We start from the raw sequence: 23,806 nt of genomic DNA on the forward strand, positions 1-23,806 counted from the left end.
ACTACTTATTTAAAATTAGTTGAAACAACACAATTATTAAACTTTTTATGTTCAATCTACTTAAATTTGTAAAAGTGATTAAGTTAACTTAATTTAAAAAAACTGTGCTAAAAATTGTGAGATTTGTATGGTTTATGTAATTCACAGCAATGAAGTAGGATCTGAAGGAGCACTTGGTAATTAAAGACAGGTGTGTTTGATCAAGGTTGCAGGAAGGTAGATCTCCAGGAACAGGGTTCAACACTACTTTCTAAAGAATCCACTGTACAAATTAACAATGATAATAAACCAAAGGATAATTACAAAAAGATCCCTGGTTTTCTCTACATTGCTGGATCAATCGAGACCAATGCCTGAAGCAGGTCGCACACCGGAAGCACCGCTCGGCGCCGCGACACGGCGTGCACATGACAGTTAAATGTATCACACACCAGACATGGACATTCGCATGATATTTAACATAAAAAAAACTAATCAGATGGCACTCTGTGGCGCGGAAGAGTAATGAACAGTGTCCTGAGTCGTGGCTGCCTGATAGAAACCTATGTTTAGAATTCTGAAATGTATGGCGCTGCATGGCGCTATGCGGCGCGCCACCGAGCGACGCTTCTGGTGTGTGACCTGCTTAAGAGTCTGAGTTCTAGATAATAGAAAAAAAAATTTAAAGTAAATTAATTAAAACACATTATCAATAGGTTGGTATATTAACATTTATCACCTAAAATGTAAATAATTTGCCTGCATGGGTGTCAAACTACGGTGTCAAACTCAGTTCCTGGATGGCGGCAGCCCTGCAAAGTTTAGTTCCAACCCTGCTTACCACACTTATCTATAGGTTTCAAACAAGCCTGAATGACTTAATTAGTTTGATAAGGTGTGTTTAACTAGAGTTGGAACTAAACGACGCTGAGTTTGACACCTGTGCCCTACAATAATTTTCACAGATTATTATTTTTATTTTTTACATTCTTCAAAGGCACCAATTAAATAAGCTGCTATTTGTGTTAGCTGGTTCACATAAGAAATGTCAAAACGACCCGTGCCATGTTGTGAGTATTAGGAGAAACTTGAGTGTCCTGAGATTTGTGAGATAGTATTTCCTACAAGACCTCTGTTTCTGAGGATTTAGAGAACAGCAGCAGATGTCCACAGTCAGTCCTTATCCCTTTATCCCTGTGGATGGTTGAGGGCTTGAGTTCTCTCAGGCTTTAGTAATGCTTAGGCTACTGTAAGAAGCAGCACCTCACACAGGACAGCGTAAGATTGTTTTGCCTCTTGATTGCTTTCCAAAGACGGACCTGAGTTTCCACTGGGAGAATGGAATACTGGTGGAGCTTGTTGAATGTTATTTTTTTCTTGGAACTTACTCGGGTACCATTGTGCTATTGCCTGGTGCGACAAAAGCTGCCAGTTTTATGGATTATGCCACTGAGCGTAGCATCGGGGAAAGGCAACATTACTGCTGAGGTTCTTCCTGCTGTTGAGCTGGCACTGCATCATTTGAGTGAACAGTCATCTAATTTAGCCAACTACGAGCTTCAGTTTCAGCTCACAGACTCAGAGGTAACAAAATACAACTTTTATTTAGGCAAAACATTTATTTAGTCACTCTACTATTCTTCCAAACCCTATTATATTTTCTACTTGCAGAGGAATTTTGGAAAATGTGTTTTTGTCTGTGTATATGTAGTGAAAATCAGTGGGATACAAAACAAAATTGGAGCCCACTGAATTTCTACCTTTCTACAAGTTAAAGATTTGTTTAATAAATTGAAAAATAAAATCATTGCTAATTAATTAGACTAATCTTTAATGAAGTTACAGAAGGGATTAGTCAAGAGCAGTGAGTGATTTTATCTTTGTATTAACATTAAGATAATTTTATTTCTAATTTCGACTTTCATATCATTCTAAACCCCCAAGACCTAAGATTTAGGTGAAATCTGAGAGCTCCCTAATCATAGACTCCTTCAGAGTCCAGAAAAATACAAAAACAAATTCTCAAAAAACTAACAAACATATGCCTTTGTGGTTTAATCAAAATATTATGCTACGAAAATAATACAAAATTGCTTTATTCGACAGTTTTTTTCTCCTCTGTCAGTAAAGTTCACGAGCACTGTGCAGTGAATTTCCTCTGTTTGAAGCAAAGCACAGCTAAGGTAATAAGTCAGAGGTGTGGCCTAAAGCGTAAAACATGAACATGCACACTATACTGACACTGAGGAGAAGAAACACTGAGAAGGAGAAAAGGCATTTGGTTGATTTTATGGCTGGACGATATTGGAAAAACTGACATTGTAATATTTTGTTTTTCTGCAATATACATTGCGATATGAATATAATTTCACAAAAGATGACCTAAATAACTACTTGTAAAGAATTCATACATCTGCATAAAACATAATATACAAATTTGCAAGAATAGATGTGGCTGCGCATATACAGTAGATTGTGGAGCTGCGCATCAATGGATTTGCTCTTCGGTGTTTAGACTTTCAGCAGTGAAATTTGAACCACACTGAACTTCAACTCTGAAAACTGGGCTGACACAGTTTCAATTTACTATAATCTTCTATGTGAAGCTGCTTTGACACAATCTACATTGTAAAAGTGCTATAGAAATAAATATGAACTGAATTGAACTGAATATAGATGAATACAATAGAAAATAAGGTTTTGTGTTTAATGTTTTTCTGTGGAGTCTAAGAACATAAATTCAACATTAATCAAATATATTGTCTTCATTGTATAAATAATTAAATACAATTTAACAATCGTTACATTGAATATCTTGGTTTAAATTCAGTTGATATCTTAGTCACAGTTCCTTAAAAGACACATTCAAATAAAAATCTTTCACTCAATTAGGGTTCAAATTTGCAATGACTCCACAAATCATGTTCTGAAACCTCAGTCCTGGTCATTATAATCACAACTCAACATAGCAGGTCCTGCGATGAGACTATTGTAGATGTCCACATTGCAATGTCGATGCTAAAACAATATATTGCACAGCGCTAAATGGTTTTCAGGATTTTTTGTTTTGTTTTTTTTGGACTTAATAGTTCAGGAACATTGCTATCAATATAGGATCAGAAAGCTCTCAGATTACACCTAAAATATATATTAACTAGTGTTCCGAAGATGATCTAAGATCTTGGGGGTTTATATTGACATGACTCATTAAGTATGAGTAATTAATAAAATGCTCTTATTTTTAGATGAACTAACTCTTTAACTCTTTAAGCCATTAATCAATGTTCACTGACCATTTTCTCAGATACACCATGTACTCTGTGTTTGTCAGTTCAAGATGTTATTCTTTCATTTATACACCATATATGCATGGTCTCTATGAAACTGCTTTATGGACACATATTTGGTGTTCAAACATGCATGGATTAAAATCTATATGCTTCAAATATACTATAAAATTCCAGACTATTGACCTTATTCTACAATGCAGAAGTGCGCTCGTTTTTGCGATTGTTTTAGGACTTCTGATTCAGTTGCCTATGGGAGAAATGACTAGAAATGATAAACGGCAGAAAACGGTCAAACTACTTGCTCTACAAACAAGTGTTTGCATGACTATACATAAAAAGTAGAGTAATATAATAAGAAAAGATCAGTTTGCAGCGTAAAGCAGCATTACGAGCTGTTTTTAACCTCTAAAAAAGAATGGACGTGAATGAGACCGGATGTTTCGAGCCAAAAAGATTAAAATGGCTGCGCCCGCTTGTAGGCGGAGAATAAGGTGAATACCAAATATTTTACAAAACAAACATTATCAATTACATTGAATTCTGACTTCCTTGTGTTTTTATTGTAACAGTGATCTTATGGCATATGTGTACCAAAAGATTACACGATATGTTGTTTAATACTCTTGGTCCCTTTCTGTTTGTAGTGTGATAACAGCAAAACACTCAAAGCTTTCTTTGACACTATATTCAGTGGCCCAAAACCTCTGATGATATTTGGAGGTGTTTGTTCATCCGTGACATCAGTCCTGGCTCAATCATTGGAGAGTTGGAACCTCGTGCAGGTACTCAGGCTGATTATTGATATTTCTCTTCCATTTAAAATGGTAAATTTCAAGGAAATTTGTACACACTCTTTGATAGTCTCACCTAATTCTATTTCCCAGCTGTCATTTGCAGTAACGACGCCTTCATTGGCCAACAAGAAAAGATTTCCAAACTTCTTCCGTACTGTGCCATCAGACCGTGCGGTTAATGTGGCATTGGTGAGATTTCTCAGGCAGTATGGATGGAGTAGAGTTGGAACTTTGACTCAGCGTGAGCACAGTTTTACAGAGGTAATTAAAATCTGAGGAAATATGATGAAATAAACCTAACCGGGTTCATTCTGAAAACGTACCTCTATATACATTTCTGGAGAGTGCCAAATACATCCCAGGAGCAACGTTTTGAAGTTTTTGTTTTCCACCATAGGCCGCTGTGTACGCTTTTTGAGATACCAAATTTCCCACACGAGTGCCATTTGTGTCTGCTTTTCTTGTGAAAAATCCACCAGAAGCCACTGTTGACTGACTTTTTGACTGACTGACTGACCGACCGATCGACTGAACTACTTCCCTAAACCCAACCAATAGTGTTTTCAAAATCACAGATTGACCAGTGCCCACCCACTTCCATAAACCCAACAGACAGTTTTAAAAAGCAATCCATAAAAAAGCCCCAGTCTGATTTTTACCACGTTTTTAGATTTTACCACATTCTCACCTTGTTATTTACTTATTTATTTTATTTTTTGGCTCCTGTTTTTGTTTTACCCACTTTCTGGAACCGTTCTTCATCGGACTCGAACCTTGTTATCGTGGTCAGCTCCTCTCTGCATCTCAAGTCCGCCAGCATACATAGTGAGCTAACTGGACAAACTGGCAACAGCGGGAAAGCCATCCATACGGAGGTACAGTAATCGGTCAGCTGGTAAGCGCGCAAAGCGTGAAAATGCCCGTAGCATTTCTTTTAAAGACGAAAAGCAGCCATACGTAGCTCTGGCTACATAATTCGCCATCTGCAGAAATGTATATAGGGCTACGTTTTCAGAATGAGACTATTTTGCATAAACCAGGCTCACAGAATATTAACTTAAACTCACACTTTCTTGAAAAGGTACAGACAGATTTGAGCAGACATCTGGAGGAGGCAAACATCCAACTTGCAGAAGCAGAGAGTTTTTCTGATGCACCCTGCAATTGTGTGAAAAAACTGAAGGTATGTATCAGATTGACTGCTTTCTTCACACAAATTTAAGATGAGTTGAAACAACACAATTCTTAAGTTTTGGGGAAAGCTTAATTGTTTTGTTCAATCTGCTTACATCTGAAAAAACAAAACATAACGATTAAGTTAACTTAATTTGTGTGAGACAACATGACGGAATTGTGTGGAACTGAAAAAAAAAGATTTATTGGATTTACTAATTTTTTAAAGGTAAGTGACAAACAATTTACATGGGCTGAATTTAAACAAATTAAATTGAACTTTACTAAATGAAATTAAATTCAGCACATATTCAGAACAAATTCAGCACATAAAAATTGTTTGCAACCACTTACCTTTAAAAAAAAAAAGTAAATCCAATGAATCATTTGTTTCAGTGTTTCTAAAGATACTGATACGAGCTACTTAAAATCATTTTTATCATAGACATACACAGATTACAGTGACTGATACAATGACATTTATCATGCTTGACAAGTTCTTCTTTTTACAGGACAATGATGTGAGAATAGTCATTGGTCATTTTGATCAGAGTTTAGCCACTAAAGTCTTCTGCTGTGTAAGTACATCCCCGCCATTTACTCCTGAAAATATTGGATCTTAATTGACATTGATGATTCCATGAAGAACGACATTTCTATGGCTCAAAAGATTTTGTATAGTGGGAATTAAGTTATTTAGGAATGACTTATTTTCAAATCTAAAACCTGGAAAGTGTTTTAGAACTTTTCTTTTGTAGTAGTGGTCAATATATATAACTTTTTATGTGTTTTTGGCTTCTGATAGCTTTTGTTTATTCATTTATTTTATTTTCGGCTTAGTCCCTTTGGTAATCAGGTGTCGTCACAGAGGAATGTACAGCCGAAAGCTTTTGTTTTGTGACTAAATAAGAGTACAGTGTATTCTGAGGACATAAGACATCCTTTTAACAGGCAATATCATCACTTGTCTACTTTTACCAAACTAATTTTTAATGCTTTTGTTTTTTTAATAAAGATTGGAAGAGTTGTCAGGTGCTTTATGGGGATGCCATTGAAATCCATGCAACTGTGGTTTAGTTAATTTATACACTATGTTTAGATTTTTACTTCTGGTCATGTTCAATGTTTGTACACTTCATTCAAGGATCATACAGTTTTGCTGGCCATAGAGCTTACTTGCTGCAATAATTGAGTCAAAAGCCAGTCAATCTAGTGTTTATTAGGGGGACCAGGGTTATGCTAACTTCTGGGAAGGCCTAAAAAAGTTCGCAGCTTTTTTAAAGCTATCATTCAAAGTGTCATTTTCATTCATGGTAAAATCAATATGACATCTAACCAGACTAAAAATAAGGCCCGTTTACACCAAGAATTATAGCTAAAACAATTCTAAAAAAACAAAACAGCATAGTCCACATCATAATTATAAGGATAACAGCACAGAAAAACAATATCATAATGATCAGTTTCAGAATGCAGCTGGTGAACGATAAAAAACATCGACAGCCAATCAGCAAAAGCAGCGACGTACAGCAAAACTGCAGCCTGTGCTTGAATAAACAGGGCTGTTGCTACTATAGTAAATATTACAGTAGATTTATACTTTTTTTTGGTGTTTACAAGATTTTATACATACACATGATTGTAATGCAATAATGTGCACGTTTTGTGAAGCTGCTTTGAGACAGTATTGTGAAAGCTGTATACAAATAAACTTGAATTGAACTGAACTGAATTTAATATACTGTTTTGTCACAGATATATAATCTCAGGATGTATGGGCAGAAATACCAGTGGATTCTGCCTGAGTGGGTTCAGTCGAGCTGGTGGACTGAGAGCGACTCCACTAACTGCACATCTGAAAATATACTGACTGCGATAGAGGGATCCATCAGTGCTGATATTGAGTCTCTCAGCTCCAGTCACATCCGAGGGATCTCTGGTAGGGTATGTTCACTTTTGACTGTTTCATCGTCTTTGTTTGAATCAGTGTAAATGGCTGTAGAGAAATAATTGTTTAGTTTGTTTTCGTTCTAATCGTCCTAATTTTATTCAGACACCTCAAGAGTATGAGAAAGAGTACAATGAAAGGCGACAGATGAAGCAACTGGGGGCAAGCAAGTTTCACGGCTTTGCTTATGATGGTACATGGGTTATTGCCAAAGCTTTAACGAGGGTCATGGAGACTGTGAAGTACAGAGAGAGATACAGCGTCCATCGCAACTTCACTCTCACTGACCAAGAAGTGGGTCAGATGATTCTGGAGGCCATGGACAAGATCAACTTCTTCGGTGTAACAGTATGTACAACATTTTATTTTTATCCATCCATCCAACCATTCATTCATCCATCCATCCACCCACCCACCCATCCATCCATCCATCCATCCATCCATCCATCCATCCATCCACTCATCCATCTCTCTGTCTATCTATTCCCCCATCTATCAATCCATCCATCCATCCATCCATCCATCCATCCATCAATCCATCCATCCATCCATCTATCCATCCATCTATCTTCCATCATCCATCCATTCATCCATTCGTCTATCCTTCCATCCATCCATCCATCCATCCATCATCCATTCATTTATCCAACCATCAACCCATCCATCCATCCATATATTCATTCATTCATTCACCCATCTATCCATCCATCTATTCATGCATCCACTCATTTGCCCACTCATCCATTCATCCATCCATCCATTCATCCATCCATCCATCCATCCACTCATCCATCTCTCTGTCTATCTATTCACCCATCCATCAATCCATCCATCAATCCATCCATCCATCCATCTATCTTCCATCATCCATCCATTCATCCATTCGTCTATCCTTCCATCCATCCATCCATCCATCCATCCATCATCCATTCATTTATCCAACCATCAACCCATCCATCCATCCATCCATATATTCATTCATTCACCCATCTATCCATCCATCTATTCATGCATCCACTCATTTGCCCACCCATCCATTCATCCATCCATCCATTATTAACATTATTTCAAAACAATATCAGTTTACAATTTATTTATTTCTTTTTAAATATAAATACTAAAAGGTTTTTTTTACAATGTCTAGACAATTAAAACATTACAACCTATATTTTTTTATTTTAACTGAATACATTTGTCATAGTAGAGACATTATGGAAAAATATATATTTAATACATTAATCAATTCGGTAACGTGTTAGTTTGTCACAATTCATGCTATTAACTTCTGGCTTATTGCCTGCCTATTATTAAGATATTAACTGTACATTAGCAGATATGAAGTATTTTATTTTACATTCCCACTATACCCAATACCTAAATCTACTACCTTAACAACTATTAAGCACCTAATTAATAGTTTATTGAACTAAAAGCGTTAGCTAATGATTTGGTAATGGCATGACTTGATTTAAAATAAAGTGTTGCTATAAATTCTTAATAAGTAATTGACCCATATACAGCTTTCTGATTTTGTTGAAACTGTAATATTGTTGCAAATTATTGTGTTTAGGGACACGTTACGTTTCAAAAAGGTGAAAGAGTGGCCAATGTGAAGTTTGCCCAGTATCAAGGTACAGTCCATTTTTTACATTTTCTTTCCTCGTGCTGTTTTTTAATTAATCTTAACAGCGAATTATTTTTCTCCTCCATAGATGGAAAGGCTGTTGATATTGAAAAATACAGTGCCATTACAGATGAGCTGGAGTTCATCAGTCCAATCAGATTTCACAGTAAGAAAACTTAAGTCTAATATATAGTTTATCAGACCAGGGTAGAAATGCACCAGCTGTTTAAGTTTTTGCTTTAACTGGAACATTACGTCCGCTTATTAACTACAAAGTAAAGTGCTTTTCTTAGAGTTTCCGTCCTGTTTCTAGTCCAAATATCAAAATGGCAGATTATTTTGCTTGTTTTAAGAAATAAATCACTTAATTTTGACTACTATTTCTGAAAACCAGACAATATTTTTTAATTGTCTAGAAAATGCTTCTTGATTTAAAAATGTTTTAGATGTATTAGAAACATGACAACAGCTCTAAGTAAGAAAGCATTATTTGCAGTGTATTTTTAAAATACAATTTGTACTTTCACCACATTTTGTTATGCCAGAATGTAGTATGTCATAAGCTCTCCATAAAGTAATGCGCAGTTGCATTGAATAGCATAACACTACCCAACCATAAGCATTCAAATTAAATAAAAAACAAATTAAATTAAATAAAAAACAACCTGCTGGTGCAGTTGGTCCCAGGTGAGGAATGTGCATAATGACATATACAGTATATCTCACTAACATACACTATAATTGTTTTTGAAATCAACAGAAGATAAACCCACAAAGGACCGAACCCACGTGTATCCTCACAGGAAACGCATCAGCATATTGCTCTATGCTATTGTGGCGTTTTTGACTTTCTTAGGAATTTTTACAGCTTGCATTTTCCTAGTGTTCAGTCTAAAACACCGCAGTCATTGGTGAGTCAGGTTAATGATCTTTACTAATTTAGGCAACAATGCCACATTAATTTCTTTTAAACCATGCTTGTGTTCTGCTCTAATGTCATTCTCAGGGCTATTAGCATGTCAAGACCTTTGATGAACTCCTTGATTATTCTTGGCGCTGTGCTGTCTTATTCCTCCATTTTCTTTATGGGACTGGATGGCTCATATGTTTCCGACAGAGTATTTGAAGTTTCTTGCACTGTAAGTCCTATTGTTATTGTTTGGAAATCATTGCCTTACAACTAGAATTCTAAGTACAATTCTTTTGATAAGGTAATGATCTGTGGCTTTATTCACAGGTGCAGATATCATGTCTATCTATTGGATGTACCACAGCTTTTGGGGCAATGTTTGCTAAAATATGGCAGATTCATTTATTCTTTAAAAACCACAGCATTGATAAAAAGGTAAGAAAAAATACCAACCATAAAAATATTAAATCTATAATTATAATCAAATTTAAATTATAACGCTAATTTCTATTATTAAAGTGTCCCAATTATACTGTTATAAAGATTCCAATGTTTTGTTTTGGAAGTTATTTGCATATCCAAGGTCTACACACTATACATGTTTTTCTCATAACATGCATTGTGGTTTTCCTTTTTTTACATTTACAAACAGCTGAATTACCCGCTACATGAAAGATAATATTCAAAAAGGTATAATAGGTACACTTTAAAGTGATAGTTCACCCAAAAATTACTCATCCTCCACTTGTTCCAAACCTGTTTGAGTTTCTTTCTTCTGTTGAACACAAATAGGAATAAACAGCATTTTAATAGTATTTTTGTTATACTATGCAAGTCAATGGCTGCTTTTTCTCCAACATTCTTCAAAACATCTTGTTTTGTGTTGAACAGAAGAAAGAAATTCCCACTTGAGGGTGAGTACATGAGGAAATCTTCATTTTTGGGTGAACCATTCCTTTAAGGGTTTCAATATCTTTTTTGCACCTGACTTATTTTGTATTTTCCACAGAACACAAAGAATTATGGGCCGGATCTCCTGGTTGTGTTGCTTTTTTTGATTGACCTAAGTCTAATAATTAGTTTGCAAATATTGGATCCTTTTAGGAGAACAGTGAAGGAGTATCGTATACAGGTGAGCAACACGTAAAAAATCCAATTTACTCTTAAAGCAGCACAGGCTTTCATAACAACCCAGGTTTATTCTGCATATGTACCCCATATACATTTCTGGAGAGCACCAAATACGTCCCAGGAGCTACGTTTTTTGCAGTTTTTGTTTTCGCAAATATACCAGAGGCCTCTGTGTACGCTTATTGAGATCTCAAATTTCTCTCGTGAGTGCCATTCGTGCCTGCACTTCTCACGTAAATCCACCAGAGTCCGCTGTCGACTGACTGACTGACAGATTGACTGACCCACCCTCCTCCTTCCCTAAACCCAACCAATAGTGTTTTCAAAATCACTAATTGACCAGCACCCACCCACTTGCCTAAACCCAACCGACAGTGTTTTAAAAAGCAATCCAGAAAAGAAAAACCTTTGCGGCAGTCACGTTTTCTGATTTGACCACATTCTCACCCTGTTATTTACTTGTTTATTTTTTTTTTATTTTATTTTCTTCTGTTTTTGTATTACCCTCTTTCTGGAACTGTTTTGCTAGACTTAAACCCTGTCATCGTGGTCAACTCCTCTCTGCGACTCAGGCCCGCCGACATATGCAGTGAGCCACTAGACAAACTCGTAACAGTGGGAAAGCCGTTCAAATGGAGGTAAGCGGCCAGCTGGTAACCGCGAAAAGGAACGGCATCATACGTCCCTGTAGCATTCATTTTAAAGTTGAAATGCAGCCATACGTACTACTGGCTACATAATTCACAATCTCCAGAAATGTATATAGGGGGACATTATCAGAACGAGCCTATGTTGTTTCTTAGAGATACCAAATAACATCATAAGTCATTATATTCTCCATGACTATCCAATTCCCTGTGTCATCAGCTTATGTTTTAAACCCTTTATCTTTTTTATTGTCTTAGCCTCATCCTCACGGCCAGGATTTTTTCATTCAGCCCTTCTCAGAGCGATGTGAAAACACTCATGGGCTTTTCTGGATGGTTGCATTCTATATTTATAAGGGGACATTGCTTGTATGATATTTGTTATTTTGATATTTGATTTCACAAAGTGATTAACTACATACCGTAGCATTAATGAAACAGATAGTTCAATGTTTTTTTTTAAACATTTCCTATACAGCTCAGCACCTGTTTCCTGGCCTGGAGCACACGACACATGAACATCCCTGCCGTAAACGACAGCAGGAGTATCCGGTTCAGTGTGTTTGTGTCAGTGCCTGTCATTCTGATTGGTACTTGTGCATCAATGTTCTGGCAGCATCAACCAAACGTGCAGTTCTGCATTGTGACCCTTGTGATCATCACATGCTGCTGCTGCACTCTGTGTATGGTGTTCGTTCCAAAGGTACCACATGCATGTTCACTGAAATGCTCTTTAAAGGGATAGTTCTGTCAAAATATATGGATTTCATCGTTACTGTGTTACTATTCATTTAACTACTGAGGAATGTTGATTAATTGCATGTACTTATTATATGTTTGGGGTTAGAATGCAGGTAAGCTTTTGGTTTAGTTGCTTGTGATTGTTCATAATTAATAGTAATTACTATAGAAAGTACATGAAATGTGTAACAAAAACACCTTAAAATAAAGTGTTACCCTATTTTCTTAAGGAATGTAGTTTAAAACCGAATGCATTCCTGGGATTTACTTAAAGTGTCTTTTTTTAACTTTATTACTCTATTAGTTTTCAGTGTTACATGATCGTTTTATTATGATGATTTGCTGCTCAACAAAAATGTGTTATTATTCTCTTCTGGGTTTACATGTTTATGAAAAGTGATATTTTTGAGATACACTACCTTTTAAAATTATCATTAAAATGCATTTACTTTTATTAATAATGCACATTTAATCGTTCAAGAGTGAAAGTAAAGACATTTATAATGTTAATTGAAATAAAGACTGAGTATAATATTGGTAGTGATACTTTACCTGTAGGGGATGGTCATAGAACCTTTATAATCATGACATGGCACATGAGATTTTATGCATGTTTCTAATGACTGTTATTAAATGTCATTTGCTCAGCTATGTCATTTTAAATGCATCCAACATAGGCTCATTCTGAAAACGTACCCCTATATATATGTCTGGAGATTGCGAATTATATAGCCAGAGGAACGTATGGCTGCATTTCGTCTTTAAAACGAACGCTATGGGGCAATTTGATGCTGTGTCTTTCACGCTTACCAGCTGACCGCTTACTTCCATATGGACGGCTTTCCCGCTGTTGCCAGTTTAACCAGTAGCTCGCCATGTACATTGGCAGACTTGAGAAACAGAGTGGAGTTGACCACGACGACGTAATTCATGTCTGGTGAAGAATGGTTTCAGAAAGCAGATTTTTCAGAAAGCAAAAAATTTTAAATAAACAAATAAATAACAGGGTGAGAATGTTGTAAAATCTGAAAACGTGGTAAAAATCAGGCAAGGGCTTTTTTTTCTGGATTGCTTTTTAAAACTCGGTTTGGGTATTGGGAAGTGGGTGGGCGAGTCAGTCGTTCAGTCACTCAACAGCAGCCCCTGGGGAATTTTTTGTGAGAAGGGCAGGCGCGAATGGCACTTGCGAGAGGAATTTGAGATTTTAAAATTCATACACAGCGGCCTCTGGTGGATTCATGAATACAAAAACAGCAAAAAAACGTACCTCCTGGGATGTATTTGTCACTCTCCAGAAATGTATGTAGCGGTACATATTCAGAATGAGCCTGGGTTGAATACATCACAACCTGTTTTGACATTATCAAGACAACAAAAATTGTCATAGATCTGTCCAAAACATGATTGTCATGAGGCCATTATAATTGTAAAGTTTGTGGATTGACGATGATGAACACCATAATAGCAGATCCAAATGCAGCATTTAATTAGCAGGATTGTCATACAGGCAGAGATCATAGCAGGTGCAAAACAGTACAATAAATGTTATCCAAAATCGTAGCCAAGCAGGTAAAGGGTCAGGGTACACTGAAGAACAAAGGCGAGGCTCGGAACACGGAAGACTAGACAGGAAAATACTCAGACATGAAAGCATTACAAGATAGCAAGGCTCAGTCCCAAGGTGTCTGTGCGTGTAGCTTAAATAGTGTGTGTAATCAGTCTTTGACAATCCTCTGGTGCTGTGTGTGCAATCAGTCAGGATAAGGAACACATATGTGTGAGCGGAGTGCATGTAAGGAGTTGTAGTCCATTAGTGATTGTGCTTGTTTCCCAGTGATCTAGGGTGTTTAGATCGCTGGTTGTTATGACAATAATTGTGTCATAAATATTTTTTGATCACTATTTCAGTGGAACAAACTGTATTTGTCATAAAATGTCTCATTGAAAGTGTCTGTCAAACAATTGCGAAGAGCTTAATGAGAGATTTTAATGCCAAATTCAGCTTGTACCTGTCACGAGTCTGGTGTGTCTGTGCTGTGTTCATGTGGTTGTTGTTTCATGTGATGTCCCATGTGTTTGTTCCATGTGCTTCTGTTTTTGACATGTTCAAATGTCCTTTGTTCAGTTTTCCCGCCATTCATTAGTTTCAGTAGTTCCACCTGTAACACCCCTGTTTGTAATCGGTTCAGTAATTTCTTCATGCCTTTTTTCCCCTGAGTTTGTTTAGTTCTTTGTCCAGTATTGTATTGTCACATCTCTATGTTCCACCTGTGTTTGAGGCTTTTTTGTAAATGTGTTTTTTTTTTTTGATAACCCTGCGATCTGTGTGATTGTGAGTTCACCCATGACAGTACCACTGTAGTTGATGCCAAAAAAAATATTAATGATAATAATAGCTTTATGTGTCAGATCATGTGTTCCATTTGTTTTGATCATGTGACCTTCCCCATGTGCTCCATTGTTCTAGGTCACGCCATTAGTTATGTTCATCTGTTTCACCTGTGTTCCGCCCCTGTGTGTCATGAGTTTAATCATCCCCAATGTATTTATAGCCCCTGTGTGTCATTCAGTCTTCGTCCGGTATTCTACGTTGATGCTTGTTTTCACCCCATGTCATTCCTGTGTTCTTTCATGTAAGTGTTTATTAATAAATCTACGTATGTAATACTCCTGCGATCCTGTGCCTTCATGAAGTGAACCCAGACGTTAAATCATGACAATCATGTTTATGACAGATTTATGATAAGATTTGTTCTCTTGGTAATGTCAAGTTGTCAAGACAAAAACTGCTTCTGATGCATTTCTGTCAAGTTGTCATACACTGTACAAAATGGCTGTGATTTCAACGGTAAAAAAACTGTAAAAATGCTACAGTACAAATTAGTAACCTGGTTAACAGTATGTTTCCTTAATATATACGGCGAATAACCGTAAATTGACTTTCACAGAATTCGCTGTATGGCACATCACTTTTTAAGCTTTTTATTGACATTACTATGGATCTTTTTAGTTGTTTCCCCATCAGTTATGTACATTAGAGATTTATGTTACATTTAATGTTGATAAATAATGTTTATTTCATGACTTTAATTTTATGCATGTTACCATACTGGTGTTTAGTAGCTGTGTGAATGACACTGAGCACCTTCTATATATTGATACACTTTTCTGCTTGTGGGAAAAGTTGATTGTATTGAGCACTGGTTCATTATGTAACTTCCTCGTCACCACCTGCATATGGGTGTGCTAATGTGTCTTAAGCTGCGGCCACACTGGGCTTTTCCTCCCATTCACTTCCATTCATACGCATGCGAATGTGTCAGACCAGAAATGCAGGGTCATGCGTTAAGTTTCGCAGTTCGCTGCGGTGCAAAGTTTAAGCTTCGTGAACTCTGACCTGCAAAATCGCATCCCTTAAATGCGTGAGACCAATCAAGGAATAAAACAGGACCTCTCTGGATAGAAATGTAAAATATGGAGCAATCGCTGGCTTTCTTAAATGTCTAATCATCTTGTTTGATCTGCCCCTTTTCGCAGCGCCGTACGACAGAGTTTTACTTGCTCAAACTCTAGTGTGACCGCAGCTTGACTGTGTAACAAAAGATGTGTAGATGTTGGTAATTCAAAATACAGACATATTACCTCTATAAATTAATTAAATAATGGTAGTTTACCGTAAAAATTTGAAATTACTTTTACGGTTTGTACCTTGTTTTTAACGGTAAAGTACTGGCAACCACAGTTGTCGCTTTTTTACCGTAAATTTTACTGATTTATTTTTTACAGTGTAACAAACAATGTCATCTTTGCATTTAAAATGAAGTGAATGACACCTAATGACAGTTGTCATAAGCATGCATAAAATCACATTCACAATGTGTCATGTCATGATTGTGAAGGTTTTATGGTAATTTTATGAACACTCCTTCAAGTAAATTGTTACCCAATTGATTTTAATAGAACAGCAAATTAATCATTTTAAATATAATTTTAAATAGATTTTAAAGTTTTAATGTCTCACAATTGTATAGTTTTGAGTATTTTCTATGCAATAAATGCAGCCTTGTAAGAAAAGCAGCTTCTTTTATAAAACAAACTAGTTTAGAAGTATTATTTAGACTTAAACTTTATTGTGGTTTTAGTAAGCATGGTTATCAACAATGGTATTAGCAGAATTCCTTAACATTGACTTGGTTTAATCTGTATAGCATGGTTGTTAACAATATGAAACAAAATAAAAAATTACAAATTATACATATGTAAACACAAACAAACACACATATTTGAATAAATACATATGCATAAACCTGTAAATAAGAATAAAAGGAAGAAAAAACTATACATACTGTCAGAGAAGAACATAAATATAAATGTCAAATAAAATTGTTGTAGAACAGGTCAAACAGAAAGACAAGATAGTATGTTGTCACCTATATCTTAAAAGACATCTTCATCATTTCTCCTATGTTATTAAATTAAATCTCTTAAGTTTTAGTGATGGAGATCAAACAGTATTTGATCTTTTACATGATTCTTCCAGATTATCATCATAAGGATGGGTCCTGATCCTGCCTTCTTGTCAAGGAGGTTCCACCTCACACAGTGGCATAGCGAACTAGAAAAGGAGACTAAACAAAACAAAGACAAGAGGAGCATGGTGGAGCAGAGCGATCCTGGAGTATCTGTTTTTATGATTGATGCGACATTGAGCATCTCGTCCAGCCTGAGAATTCATCAATCAGAAAACCTTCACCTCAGACGACACATTAATTACGTGAGACGCTTCTTGCAAGTGTTACTATAGGTAAAAAAAAAACAACAGATGAGATCTTTTGTATGTTGTTTTAATTGATTTGTCTTTTCTTGCAGCTGGATTCTGAACTGGAGAATCTGACCAGGCAACTCAATCTAAATGAAACGAGTGCTCGTGCGACAGAGAAAGTCATCGTCACAGGTTTTGTGCACAAAACAGGTAGAAGATTTCTTGAAAGGTCCTGTGTGCAAAAACGTCTTTTGTTTAACTATTGTTTCCATTAGCTATTGATTTTATTATCAGAAACGCAGCAAATTAAAATTTTAAGCCAAAAAGGTTTAAAAAGGCAGAGGTTGTTAACCTTAAACGGTGATGTTTAATTAACACTTCTCTGGTGTATTTTAGCTGTCTATTTTGTTCAAAAAGTTAAATGTGTTATCTATGTTGACTTTAAAAAGCTGTTTTTGTATGATGAGTGACGTAAACCTCACTAAACCTTTGCAACACTCAGTTATCACAATGAACATAGTTACCTTTGTTGCTTTATTTTTTTATATAAAACGTCTACAGACACTTTACAGACAACTTTACAGACACATTCCGTAGACGCAAAACACTTATATTAAATCTGAAAAGAGGGCTAACCTAGGTGCCCTTTAATTAAATATTTGTTGCATTTATGAAATATTTAGTAAATGAGTGTTTAAATAAATTTCATTAAAGTAAGTCTAATATTAATACGTATACAATAAATGATTGATTGGTTGATTGATTGGTTGATTGATTGATTGATTGATTGATTGATTGATTGATTGATTGATTGATTGATTGATTGATTGATTGATTGATTGATTGATTGATTGATTGATTGATTGATTGATTGATTGATTGATTGAAAATAGTTTTTTTTTCAGTTTGTCCAACTGCATCCTGAATTTTCAGATTTTGGCCCACAGTTTTTGTTATGGTCCATGATTAATTTGAATAAAATCAAATGTAGACACATATCTGTGTTCACTCTATTGTCAAATTAACCAAGTACATTAAAATATTCTTCCAGGCCCTTTACTGTTTATTAAAAGTGCCTTCCCACAAACTTCAGTTCAGAGGGAGTTGGCATCATTCATGTTATTTTGAACTTCATCTGAAACATAGTAACTCTGTAAAAATTATTGATGTTTTTTAAAGGGCACCTATTTGACCCCCTTTTGACGCAAAGTATTTTGTGTCTCCAGATTGTGTCTGTAATTTTTCAGTTTAAACATACCCATCAGATTATTTATTATATCTTTATGTATATTGGAAATTTGAGCTGTTAAGACATTGTAGCTGTTTTTGTTGCCTGTGCCTTTAATGCAAACGAGCTGGTTCTCTCCGCCCACCATTCCCACATGCGTGTCAGAGCCAAAGAGATTGCTCACTATTGCTGTGAGTGTAGCCTTCTCCTGCTGTGTCTGAAGCACAGTGACAGACAAGAATAAAACCTTTATGTAATGAAGAGTCGCACACAAAGAGTCGTTTTTGCACGGCAAATGTGACAGAATTCATGTTAATATCCACTGCTCTATGGATATCCATTATGTTAATGTACAAAATAAACCCGATTTAACGTCCACAAACCGGGATTGAAGCGTCTTCTTTTATAATTGTACTGACATGTGGCTGTGGTGAAGAATTACCAAGCAATTTTACTGTCTTCATCACAAACATGCGCTGTTTTAAAAACGTTTTAAACTTGTAAAACTCATTCTTGAGGTGCTGCTGATCACAGAGAGGTGAAGAGATCGTTTAAACCTGGTTGCATTGCGCATATCCTGTCTTGTGGATTTGATATGATTTTACGTGTTACATGTTATTACGTGGCTGTTAATCAATTCAGTGAGCAGGGAAAACCGCACTCCTACGTCATGTTGTGGTGGGCCTCAAAATGGGAGGGGGTTGAATCCTATTTTAACGTCAGGAAATTGAAAAAAAGAGACTTATTGTGTTTATATCACCCCAATATGACCGTGGACACACTATACCAGCACCGGTTCTTCTGAGTGTGCCAGTTTAGGTTCAGTTCAAAACACAGTTCAGATTTTTTATTATAATGTGTTAAAAAGTTTTGTTTTGGGGGCGTGTACACAGCTCGCTGTTTTAGGGGTGTGTTGCTTCATAAGAAAATTAGTTTCGACTTCCCGCCCAACGTAACAAGGGGGCGGAGCCAAGAGCTCCCCCCCTCTGTGTTTGGCAACAGACAGGCAGACAGAGAGAAGCAACATGAGTGAGAGGACCAACATTTAGCCATACATATACGACTCGGACACAGACCAAGCAGAGAGTACAAAATCATTTGTGTCTTTGTATAGTTTTACAGCCAACTGTGTGCTAGTTTAAAGTGCCGAGCTTGTACTCCGAGAATAATAACCACACACACTGAATTAACTTTGACTGAGGCAGCGCCGGTCAGAGCCACGACACGGCACACCAGACACGCACATTCGGATGGTATTTAAAATGAAACCATTCGGGTGGTGCTCTGTGGCGCAGCAGAAACATGAAGTGTCCCGAATCATGGCTGGGTGCCGCGGACAGCCGTCGACTTGAAGCACCGTTGCGTGTACCCTGATAGAAACCTGTGTTTAGAATTCTAAAATGCATAGCGCTGCGCGACGCTGAGTGTCTCGCCACACAGAGCGGCGCTTCTGGTGTGGAGTCTGCAGGCAAGTTCATTATTTTATTTCCAATGGAGAGACGCACACGTGAGGCAACGTGCTCGCACTGTCCAGCTGCACCTTGTTAAGATCACAGGGACTCAGGGAGAAATGCAAACGGTTGAAGTTTAAGGTAGACGCAATGAAAAGTACACATGTTTGCAAACCTACCTAAAGTTACAAACATTCTGATTAGAGCGATCATGTGGTGAATGTTGATCTTGTGTTGAGCCCAATGAGCCTTACATCTAAAAATAGAGCAAGGGTGTTCCTTTAGTGACATCGCTTTGACTTACACACTGAAAATGGCGGACGTGAAACAACAAACTGAGGATATGGTGATGCGCGCCTGTCAATCAATATTGGTGGGCGGGGGGACTGCACTCCTACATCAAGTTGCGGTCGCTCTGAAAACCGCTTCAATTGGTCCACCGTTTTTATGTTGTTAAATTGAAAAAAAAAAGGACTGGGTGTGTTTATATCACCCCAATATGATGGTCTATACACTATACCTACACATATGTCTGTCCAAATAGCTTTACAAGTAGATTTTTCACCATAGGTGCCCTTTAAATTCACTTATTCTTGTTCCAGCCAAGGATAAATGCCTGACTCTCCCTGAACGCTCCAGATGTGACAGGATTCTGCATCAGGACATCAACTCCCCTGAACAGTGAGTTTTATTTGTCTCAGTCCATTTTTTTCAACGTCTTCAGTTTGTTTCAAAGAGAATGGTTTGAAAACTCCAGAACACTTCATTTATTTCCTCCACAGTGTTCGGCGCAGGCTCTCTCTGCAGTTGCCCATTCTGCATCATGCCTACCTGCCCTCTGTCGGAGGAGTGATGGATGACTCCAGTCCCCTGTACAGCCCCCTGCAAACACCCACAACTGGGTCATATGGACTGCTGCTGACAGGACTGTGATTTACTACACTCAGCAGGTTCACAAAGAAACTCAAGTAAAATACATATACCCATGCATTTAAATGTCCACTACAGATAAGAAATTGGGTTCGGTGGGACTTTTTAATTTCGTTTCTGCTCACCAAGGTGTTCAAAGATGAAATAAAATGAATAATTTTGTGATACATTTTTAATTTTGTGATTAACATCTATTTTCTATTTTATTGTATTATATAATGTCATTTATTCCTTCAGTTAAGAGCTACATTTTCAGCAGCACAGTCTTCAGTGCACGATCCTTCAGAAATCCCCATACAACATGATGATTCATTGCTCAAGAAACAGTTTTGGTTATTATAAATCCTGAAAGGTTGTGGTGCTTCATATTGCTTGGAAACAATGATAGATTGTAAAAGTTTATAAAAGTAGATTATAAAAGCAGATTATAAAAGTAGAAAAAAATTCAGCAAAGTCTCAAGGAATCAAAGTAACAGTAAACACATTTGTAATGTGACAATTGCAAAATATTTTAGCTCAAATAAATGTTGCTGTTTGGAATTTCAGCAATCTTTGATAAGCATTAATAGTAAAAACATGAACCACAAATGACGGAGAATCAATAGTTGATCATAAAAAATATCAATTGGTTTCTGAAGGATCCTGTGACACAATGAAGGCTGGAGTAAAGATTCTTAAAATTCAGCTTTGTATCACAGGAATAAATACAAAAAATAAATGAAGAGAAAGTGTAATTTCATTAGTGAAAATAATATTTCACAATGTTTTATGGTATATTTTGTTCAAATAAATGCTGTTGCTATCAAGTTGCTGTTTTTTCAAACCCTTAAGTACCAAAAATGTTTCAAATAATCAACCAATATTTTCAATAAATGTACGAAAATTCAGCATTCCTTTACTAACTGCTTAGAAAAGTTTGATGAGAGTTACAGACAGAGAAACTGTTTTCATGGAGCTCTGCAAACTAGTTATGATGATACATTTGAATAGGACAGCTTCACTCACTATAGTTGCAGCAATTTTAGGGAAACTTTACAGCAGGTTATGTATTGATGACTATGGGGCCAACATACACCAGGCCCAATTTGCCGCGATGTGGTGTTATTTTCAGTCCAGCGCAACCCTAATTTTCCAGTTTTGTGCCTTGTTGTTTAAATAGCAAATCCATTTTCACCACTTTGTGGACTCATGGGTGTTTCGGTCTAGAAAAGAGGTGTGTTAAGGCACATTGTTGGCGCATTGCCATTTTGAGGAACTAAAATAGATTGCAACAGACCACCTGAAAGCAGGTTTAGGGCTCTATTTTAACGATCTAGGCGCAAAGTCTAGCAATGATGCGCCATGGCGCAATTGCTGTTTACATGGCGGACTTTGTAAGTGGAAAAACTGAACGCTTCACTGGAAAATAAAGTGTTTCCATGAAAAAAAAAATACAAATGTGATACTTTTACATTTAATGCAGACTATACAGAAAAAGAATTTTAGACATGATGCTGGTGAACATGAAAAAAAGTCTTACTGTAAAAATGAAGCGATTTTTGTCCAGTGCTTTTAAAAATCATCTCTACTGTGAGCTGTAGAGGCTGTGTCAGGAGGTGATGGGCTCAGATCCACCATTTCTATTTGCTCAAGTTCTTTGGTTCTGGTTGGCATGTAGAACTACCTCCTAATGCCCATCCACATCAGAGGAACCCTTCAGTGCTTTAGACTTTGCGTCTATCGTTAAAATAGAGCCCCATAAGTAAATGACATTTCCAGGATCATTTTGTTACGAAGAGGCACCATGATTTGCAGTTACATTGTATACCTACCATATCACAGGAACTACTTTTACCAATTTTTTATCGTATCACTACAAATATCTTTATTTCAAATATGTTTTAAACCTCTTAAATCCTAATATATCTTTTCTGGTTGAAAATAGTTGTCATTTTCAATCAGTTTGAGCTTCATTTAACATGTCCTACGATGAAAATTGAACTTTAATTTAGCTAAGAGGGTGCTGATTCTATTTCTTACCTCTTGCTTTGAGGAAACATTTAATGACTGTAATCAAAACTATTAAAAATACTTCATACTTTTCTCATTCTATAATTTAACATACCTTAACAATCAGTATTTTTTTATATTTCTTTGTTAAATTAGCGTTCAATAATTTGGCAGACACTTTCTTACAGAGCGAGTTAGAAATGAAAATAAATATCTGAGAACTCTAAACCACACAAATTTTAGTCGCATAAGATTAAACGGTAACACTTTATAATAACTACACACTATTAATCATTTACTAAGCATTAGCATCTAGTGAATTCGTTTTCTGTTAAGCAATAAATCTACATTAATAAGCGTTAGTAAGCAGTTTATAACTGCAGCTACAAATGCTGTATTCTTGACTTATAAGAACCTATATAATGTGCTTAATAATTGTATTTTCATACTTAGTTAATGATTTATTTTTCATTACCTAATTAAGTATTGCATTATTTACAAATCAGTTGTATTAGGGAGTAGTTGAGGGTTTTTAGGATAATTCAGAATGAGTTAGTAAATGATTAATAAACTATTGAAATCAACATTTATATATCTTATTATTCAGGCATATACTAATAGTCAACTAATATGTTAATAAATGCTTTATTAACTCAACTTAATGCAATTTTGTGACCTAATCTAAAGTGAGGACTATTTATGCTTTATAAATCTCTTATAAATGACAATTAAAGGCTCAGAATCAAATGAACAATAATCTTTGCAATCTTTTCTAAAAAATAAAATTACTGTAAAGTTTAAACATTGCTGAATAACAGGAGTGTCAAAATACGACATAAAACTGGATAAAACAACAACAACAATATAATAATTTAACAATATAATAAGATGCAATGTTTAAACTTTACAGTAATTGAATTTTTTGTTTAAGGTTGCAAAGATTTACTTCTCATTTGAAGTACAGTTTTATTTGTGTATCTTTAAATGAAAAGGAATGAATAATGTCATTTTTCCTGTTTAGAATTTAACTGAGCCTTTATTTGTCATTTATAAGGGATTTATAAAGCATAAATAGTCCTCACTGTAGATTAGGTCACAGAATTGCATGAAGTTGAGTTAATAAAGCATTTATTAACATACATAGTAACCCTTAATATATGCCTGAATAATAAGATATTTAATGTTGATTTCAATAGTTTATTAATCATT

At 36.0% G+C, this 23,806-nt stretch overlaps 1 protein-coding gene across 1 annotated transcript; it reads left to right on the top strand.

The window, feature by feature from the left end:
* Positions 1–1,203: 1,203 nt before the first annotated feature.
* Positions 1,204–20,804, top strand: LOC130243619 (gamma-aminobutyric acid type B receptor subunit 2). Its single transcript, XM_056475865.1, has 19 exons — positions 1,204–1,563; positions 3,914–4,051; positions 4,154–4,324; positions 5,145–5,246; positions 5,749–5,814; positions 6,992–7,180; positions 7,290–7,532; positions 8,755–8,815; positions 8,897–8,974; positions 9,569–9,719; positions 9,815–9,947; positions 10,046–10,153; positions 10,728–10,850; positions 11,755–11,865; positions 11,975–12,199; positions 16,778–17,011; positions 17,107–17,209; positions 20,281–20,359; positions 20,461–20,804. The coding sequence occupies exons 1-19, from the start codon at positions 1,318–1,320 to the stop codon at positions 20,609–20,611; spliced, it is 2,712 nt and encodes a 903-aa protein (XP_056331840.1). The 5' UTR covers positions 1,204–1,317; the 3' UTR covers positions 20,612–20,804.
* Positions 20,805–23,806: the final 3,002 nt, after the last annotated feature.

The sequence above is a fragment of the Danio aesculapii genome, chromosome 16 (assembly GCF_903798145.1).
Source record: "Danio aesculapii chromosome 16, fDanAes4.1, whole genome shotgun sequence".
In the NCBI taxonomy this organism is placed as follows: Eukaryota; Metazoa; Chordata; class Actinopteri; order Cypriniformes; family Danionidae; genus Danio; species Danio aesculapii.